Raw genomic sequence first — 7,963 nt, 5'->3', positions numbered from 1 at the left:
GTATATAATAGGCGACAAGACATTGTGGCGAATCTGCTGTCCTCACAGTCTGAGGTAAAATCCATCTTCCATTTTTGTGAGAAGTGACCTCTCAACCGCTCCCACTTGTGCCCAACCCGCCGCACCACCTCCTCCTCAGACCTCCTCGCAGCAAATTATCTCCAAGAGTGATGTTTTGAATAATCCAATCAGCGGTCTGTGTGTCGTAAACGCCCCAATGGCATTACGAGGCGTGCACTCAGCGAGTTAGGTTGCTCTCTTGGCTCAGGGGCTTGAGGCGGCGGTTGGGGAGGGGGGGATTCGCGGACTGAGACAGCGATAAATTGCAATTTAATTTGTATTACGGATTCTGTACTTGTATCTACAGTGGGTGGGTGTGACTAGCGAGTGTTACTTGGCATTGTAGTGTTCGCGGATTACGCTGCCTTGTGGTAGAGTGGGCTGTCTGCTCCGCCTCCCCCGGTTTTCCCGCCTCTTTTCACTCTTGGCTTAGACGGCCATTAATGTGAGGTTTTCCCGGGGAAGAAGAGATAGCTGGGATTTTTCTCCCCCAATCTGTAGTGAGAGAATACATACGCCTGGGCCTCCTATATCCCAACCCCCCTTCTTTAGCAACCCCCACCCTCCATAAAGCGGGCTCCCGGGGGTCTCATACAAAGGAAGTCGCTCGCCCCACTCATCTCCCACCTTTCGGCTGTTGTCGCTGTGTAGTATCCGCAGGAACCATGTCCAGGCCGGTCAGGTGAGTACGAGGCCTGGGGGAGCAGGCCGTGCGTGTCTTCTCATCCTCTGTCCTAGCTCCTCCTGATACACGTGTATGTATAATCGCTGTATTTTATTTTTTTATAAAATGTTTTTATTTATATATCATATATATATATATATATAATTTTGTGTTAATGTGTCTCCGTGCGACTTATGTATGGAGAATAATCATGTTAGTTTGCAAGAGGTGTGAAGCAGGACGCAGCCATAGCGCTTCCAGCCCAGAGCCTTTACGTTATGTAGCACAGGTGCTAGTTCTTCCATTGTATGTCCTTGGGTAGTCATAGGCAGCGCTGCGTCTTGCTGGCTGTGGATTGTTTGCCTTCGCGTGCTGCGAGTTGAGCAGCGAGGGGTTTTGATGCATGTTTTGAGTTTTTTTTTTCCTTTCCAGTGATGGTTATTCCGGGTCATGTAATAGGCTTGTGTGGAGTTCGTAGACGCAGGGACATGTGATGTATATGCAGCGGAGTAAAGCTGTAATCACGTGTGTGCATATATTTGTGCATTGTAGACTATGATGAGTCCTGCTTTGCCATATACATCGAAGCTTGTATACTAGGTTAGAGGGTTGGGCTAGCAGCTGTTTCTGGGGGAAGGGCAAAAAGTGTGTACACATTGGCTGCTACACATTGCTCCGCCTGAACAAAGACTGAACGGAATACGGACCCTTTAGCCACGATTTTACTCTGCTGTGGACAAAGTAGCGGGTTACTCGTGCACCTCATAAGTTGTTACATTGGAGATTTTAAATAGCGGTAAAATATTTGACTTTTTTTTTGTAGTAGTTTTGTGTTTCTGTTGCGCTGCTTACCACGGTTTCTGGTTTTGGACAATCTTTTAAAGCTAAAGATACCTGCTTCTAGGGATCTTCTATCCTGACTGCATACTAGTCTGTTTGCTGTATTTAGTAGGAGGTAAATAAGACATTGACGTATGCTACCTCATGTGATGCTGGAAAAGTGAGGTTCATAGACGATGGGTTAGAAATATTACTTGAGCAAGTCACATCTATGTAAGGGGAGCTGCTTCTGCACTTTAGATGTCTGATATTGTACAGAGAAGGGAAATGTTTGCATTAATGAAGCAAACAGTCACTACTAAGTTAGCCACTCCCCCTTTGTTTTAAAGCCAAATACTACTAGTCTTTTACTTTATTTTGCAGGAACAGAAAAGTGGTTGATTATTCTCAGTTCCAGGATTCTGATGGTATGTATATTGGCCTTATTCTTCATTTTATTTGGGTTTTTTGCAAATGTCTTAAAAAAATCCTTTTAACAAACGCAAATCTGTACTTGTCATGTGAGTTGTGTTTTTTTTTTTTAAAAAAAAAAACACCGCTATTGGCTTTTTTTCTTTCAAGTGCTTATCAATACACTGATATGTACTTTGTCAGAGCCTACTGACAGTAGTCTGTTGCTTAGGAACTTCTGCCCCCCCCCCACCCCCCTTAGTGCATGTCTCAAAGACAGCCCTTTTTAAAATGAAGCCGCAGCAGCTATAAGCTAATTGGCGGGGTAAGCCACATCTAGGCGCACACTTCCCCTGCTGCATTGCATGATGGCCTTGTAAATAAATGTCCGTCCATGTAATGCATCGGCACGCTGGGTCTGCTGGAGCCTCAACTGCCCAGATAGAAGCTCTCTGTTATGGCACAGAGAGGAGTCCTAATAGGGCATTCGGCTACCTTTAACTAGCATGTGACAAACCTCAACAATAGTAGACCTATAAGTTTTCGTTTTTTTTGTCCATGAGCTAGCAAAAAATTGATGTCAATAATTGTGTAAGGCTAAGTTCACACTACAGTTAGTATACGTTTACCTCTTCCGTCAGAAGAAGAGAATCGAAACATTAAACGTAAATTAACGGTCCTGTTAGAATTACCATTAACTTCAATGGTAATTCTTTTTTCAGTTGCTTTCCGGTTAGTCTCCCTTCGCTAGGTTTCTGTGTTTGTTTGTTTTTTGATGGAAGCAAAAGTGCAGTCTGCAGAACTTTTGTTTTCGTTCAAAAAACCAGAAACCTAGCAAACAGAAAGCAACAAACAAAAGAATTACCATTTAACCCCTTAAGGACACAGCCAATTTTAGCCTTGAGGACAGAGCAATTTTTTTTAAATTTCCCTCTTTGCATCCCGACGCTCATAACGCTTTTATTTTTTGTACGACGTAGTTGTATGAGACTTTGTTTTTTGCGGGACGAGTTGTACTTTATGTACGTACCATTTTTTGGTACAAATACATTATCGTTTAATTTCTATAAATTTTTAATTAGATTAAAAAGCAGTTGTGCAGCAGTTTTAATATTTTATTTTTTTACACCATACACCGATCATCATAAATAATGTTATACATTTGTTGTACAGGTTACGGTCGTGGTGATACCAAATATGTCTATTATTTCATGTTTTGGGACTTATATTTTAAAAAGTTTATTATAATAAATGTGTTTCTGTGTATTTTATTTACTTTATATTTATTTACCATTATTTTTTTTTTACATTTAACTTTTTTTTTTTAATCCCATAAAGGGATTTATCATTTTGATTATTATTTTGTAACTGTAATGTACTGGCATAGATCTATATGCCAGTACATTAGCCTGTTACTGATCGTACACAGGCAGTTGTTAGGGCATACCTCAATATGCCCTAACAGGAAATATGTTCAGACAGCCCTGGGGTCCTTCACTGGACCCTGGGCTGTCTGGCCATACGAGTTGTTGGCTTTGATCGCGTCAGTTATTTTCTGTGACGCTATCAATGTGCAGTCCCCTCTCCTTGAACGCCGCGATCAGCTGTCATCGTGGCGTTCAAAGGGTTAACAGCGGAGAGAAGATGTTTCTCTCCTCTCCGCTGTCAGAGCGGGCCCGTGGCTGTGTATTACAGCCGTTGCCCCGCTCTCGATCGCACACACAGAGACGGCACAGACGGCTGTCACACAGGACGAGTATGCTCGTCCTAATGCGCGAAGTGCTCGCTGCTCAGGACGAGCATACTCGTCCTGTGTCGGCAACCAGTTAAACAAATGGTAATTCTAATTTTTCGATCCTCTGACTGAAGAGGTAAACGTATACTCTGGGCAGTGTGAAAGAAGCCTAAGGGCGGATTTACACGAACGTGTAATACGTCCGTGCAACGCGCGTGCTTTTCACGCGCACCTATGCTAGTCTATGGGGCAGTACCGACTGTCAGTGATTTTCGCGCAGCGTGAGTCCGCTGCGTAAAACTCACGACAGGTTCTATGTCTGTTTTTCGCGCATCACGCACCCATTGAAGTCAATGGGTGCGTGAAAATCACGCATGCCACACACAGGCACCTACGTGGGACGTGCGTGATTCGCGCAACAGCAGGCAAACTAGGATTGCAAACTGAAAAGCACCACGTGCTTTTCTGTTTACAAACCTCCAAACAGTTTCATAATGGCGGCTGCGTGAAAAGCATGCAGCCGCGCACCATATGATCATGACACACGGAGCTGTTAAGTGCCTTTTGCGCACGCAATTAACGCAAAACGCACACGCTCGTTTAAATCCGCTCTCTTTGATTAACTGTGTGTTAGGCAAATTAATTTTGAGTGCATCATGTGAATTTTTATGGATATTTTCACAAGCCAAACACGTGTTAAACCCTTGCCGTCACAGCTATTTTTCATTGCGCCATTTGTTTTATTAAATATGTACTGGGCGACTGGCCATATTTTTATATCTTTTTTTTGGTGGGTTGAATGGGAAAAAGTGCTTTCTCCACTACGGCATTCAGAGAAGTAAAAACGACATGTTAATCTAATTCTGCGGGTTAATACAATTACGGTGATAAGTCTTGTGGGTGTGTATTTGTTTTTTTTAAAAAGAAAAAAGAAATTTAGGCTATGTTCACACAGTTTTTTTTACGTGGAAACCGCACCGCAAAACTTGTCAAAAACGGCCCTAAAATGCCTCCCATTGATTTCAATGGGAGAAGGGGGCGGTTTTCTCCCAAAGAAGCGACATGCCCTATCTTCAGGCGTTTACGCCACTGACCTCCCATTGACTTCAATGGGAGGCAGAGGAAGCATATTTCGCAGCGTCTTATGCCTGCGGCGCTCAATGGCCGCGGGCGAAAAACGCCGCTAAAGTCTGCATGCAGGGAGAGGAAAATCTGCCTCAAACTTCCAAACGGAAAACTCTGAACATAGCCATATTCAAAAAATAATTTTGTTGTGCTATATTCTAAGGCTCTATTCGCACGACTTGATCAGATTGTCATCTGTTTTTCACTGTCCATTTTAAAACCGAACAAATTTCATCTGTCACTTAGTTTTGTTTTTTTGTCCCAACCCACTAAAAATACCCACAGGAAGGTAACCTGATCGCCCAGTCACTATTTTCCCATGCTTTGAGTATATAGAGTTTGGTCTGATCAGATCTGCTTTAGCATTGGTTTTTGGCACTTTCTCTGCCATTTTTAACTTGCTACCATGTCCTCACAACCATTGAACTGTGTACGCAGCTTTGGCTGATTTCTTGGCAATTTGCACAGCAAACGCAGATGTTGAACGAAGAACCGAGAAGGATTCAGAAGGTGATAGGACTCTGCGAGGGAGCAGGGACAGGGTAGACCAGGGGTCTCAAGCATGTGGCCCCCGAGGCTGTCATCTGTGGCCTGCGGGACACAGAGCCGCTAGTATTATCTCTGCTCTGGAATTCCCTGACATCGCTGTCCATATACCGATGTCTAGGGCTTCCCCAGAGCTGGACCGTGATGTCAGGAGCACAGCTGCAGTCCCAGTAGGAGCGATACTAGTGCTCTGCCCGGGACTCCAGCTCTGGGGTTGCCCCTGACATCTGTCCATATATGAACAGTGATGTCGAGAGCAGAGCTTGGAATCCCAGGCAAAGTGCTAGAAGCTGCTCTGCTATGGGACTCCATATATGAACACTTATCAGGGGCTTCCACAGAGTTCCAGAGCAGAGCCTATACTAGTGCTCTGCTCTGGGGTTGCCCCTGAAAGCACATTCCTGTCCAGGATGACGTCAGTGGCTCCTCCAGCAGAGGAATCCCTGGTCAAAGCGTCGGCAATGCTCTGGCTTGGGATTCCTTTCCTAAAGGGAGCTCCAATGGAGCCATCTACTAGGGGCGGGGGTGTGTGGCCCCATCTACTAGGGGCGGGGGGGTGTGGCCCCATCTACTAGGGGCGGGGGTGTGTGGCCCCATCTACTAGGGGCGGGGGTGTGTGGCCCCATCTACTAGGGGCGGGGGTGTGTGGCCCCATCTACTAGGGGCGGGGGTGTGTGGCCCCATCTACTAGGGGCGGGGGTGTGTGGCCCCATCTACTAGGGGCGGGGGTGTGTGGCCCCATCTACTAGGGGCGGGGGTGTGTGGCCCCATCTACTAGGGGCGGGGGTGTGTGGCCCCATCTACTAGGGGCGGGGGTGTGTGGCCCCATCTACTAGGGGCGGGGGTGTGTGGCCCCATCTACTAGGGGCGGGGGTGTGTGGCCCCATCTACTAGGGGCGGGGGTGTGTGGCCCCATCTACTAGGGGCGGGGGTGTGTGGCCCCATCTACGGGGGGCGGGGGTGTGTGGCCCCATCTACGGGGGGCGGGGGTGTGTGGCCCCATCTACTGCGGGGGGAGTGTGTGTGTGTGGCCCCATCTACTGCGGGGGGAGTGTGTGTGTGTGGCCCCATCTACTGCGGGGGGAGTGTGTGTGTGTGGCCCCATCTACTGCGGGGGGAGTGTGTGTGTGTGGCCCCATCTACTGCGGGGGGAGTGTGTGTGTGTGGCCCCATCTACTGCGGGGGGAGTGTGTGTGTGTGGCCCCATCTACTGCGGGGGGAGTGTGTGTGTGTGGCCCCATCTACTGCGGGGGGAGTGTGTGTGTGTGGCCCCATCTACTGCGGGGGGAGTGTGTGTGTGTGGCCCCATCTACTGCGGGGGGAGTGTGTGTGTGTGGCCCCATCTACTGCGGGGGGAGTGTGTGTGTGTGGCCCCATCTACTGCGGGGGGAGTGTGTGTGTGGCCCCATCTACTGCGGGGGGAGTGTGTGTGTGTGGCCCCATCTACTGCGGGGGGAGTGTGTGTGTGTGGCCCCATCTACTGCGGGGGGAGTGTGTGTGTGTGGCCCCATCTACTGCGGGGGGAGTGTGTGTGTGGCCCCATCTACTGCGGGGGGAGTGTGTGTGTGGCCCCATCTACTGCGGGGGGAGTGTGTGTGTGTGGCCCCATCTACTGCGGGGGGAGTGTGTGTGTGTGGCCCCATCTACTGCGGGGGGAGTGTGTGTGTGTGGCCCCATCTACTGCGGGGGGAGTGTGTGTGTGGCCCCATCTACTGCGGGGGGAGTGTGTGTGTGGCCCCATCTACTGCGGGGGGAGTGTGTGTGTGGCCCCATCTACTGCGGGGGGAGTGTGTGTGTGGCCCCATCTACTGCGGGGGGAGTGTGTGTGTGTGGCCCCATCTACTGCGGGGGGAGTGTGTGTGTGTGGCCCCATCTACTGCGGGGGGAGTGTGTGTGTGTGGCCCCATCTACTGCGGGGGGAGTGTGTGTGTGTGGCCCCATCTACTGCGGGGGGAGTGTGTGTGTGTGGCCCCATCTACTGCGGGGGGAGTGTGTGTGTGTGGCCCCATCTACTGCGGGGGGAGTGTGTGTGTGTGGCCCCATCTACTGCGGGGGGAGTGTGTGTGTGTGGCCCCATCTACTGCGGGGGGAGTGTGTGTGTGTGGCCCCATCTACTGCGGGGGGAGTGTGTGTGTGTGGCCCCATCTACTGCGGGGGGAGTGTGTGTGTGTGGCCCCATCTACTGCGGGGGGAGTGTGTGTGTGTGGCCCCATCTACTGCGGGGGGAGTGTGTGTGTGTGGCCCCATCTACTGCGGGGGGAGTGTGTGTGTGTGTGGCCCCATCTACTGCGGGGGGAGTGTGTGTGTGTGGCCCCATCTACTGCGGGGGGAGTGTGTGTGTGTGGCCCCATCTACTGCGGGGGGAGTGTGTGTGTGTGGCCCCATCTACTGCGGGGGGAGTGTGTGTGTGTGGCCCCATCTACTGCGGGGGGAGTGTGTGTGTGTGGCCCCATCTACTGCGGGGGGAGTGTGTGTGTGTGGCCCCATCTACTGCGGGGGGAGTGTGTGTGTGTGTGGCCCCATCTACTGCGGGGGGAGTGTGTGTGTGTGGCCCCATCTACTGCGGGGGGAGTGTGTGTGTGGCCCCATCTACTGCGGGGGGA

The 7,963-nt window shown here is 50.0% G+C and overlaps 1 protein-coding gene across 1 annotated transcript in view; it reads left to right on the top strand.

The window, feature by feature from the left end:
- Positions 1 to 237: 237 nt before the first annotated feature.
- Positions 238 to 7,963, top strand: part of NUCKS1 (nuclear casein kinase and cyclin dependent kinase substrate 1) — a 30,241-nt gene continuing 22,515 nt past the window's right edge. The window contains exons 1-2 of the mRNA XM_075853804.1: positions 238 to 742; positions 1,928 to 1,971. Of these exons, the coding sequence (XP_075709919.1) occupies positions 726 to 742; positions 1,928 to 1,971 (61 nt within the window). The 5' untranslated portion in view covers positions 238 to 725. The remainder of the gene's footprint in view (positions 743 to 1,927; positions 1,972 to 7,963) is intronic.

Source organism: Rhinoderma darwinii, chromosome 2 (assembly GCF_050947455.1).
Source record: "Rhinoderma darwinii isolate aRhiDar2 chromosome 2, aRhiDar2.hap1, whole genome shotgun sequence".
NCBI classification, from domain to species: domain Eukaryota; kingdom Metazoa; phylum Chordata; class Amphibia; order Anura; family Rhinodermatidae; genus Rhinoderma; species Rhinoderma darwinii.
Note: the sequence above shows the minus strand (reverse complement) of the source record. Positions and strands in the feature narration are given on the sequence as shown.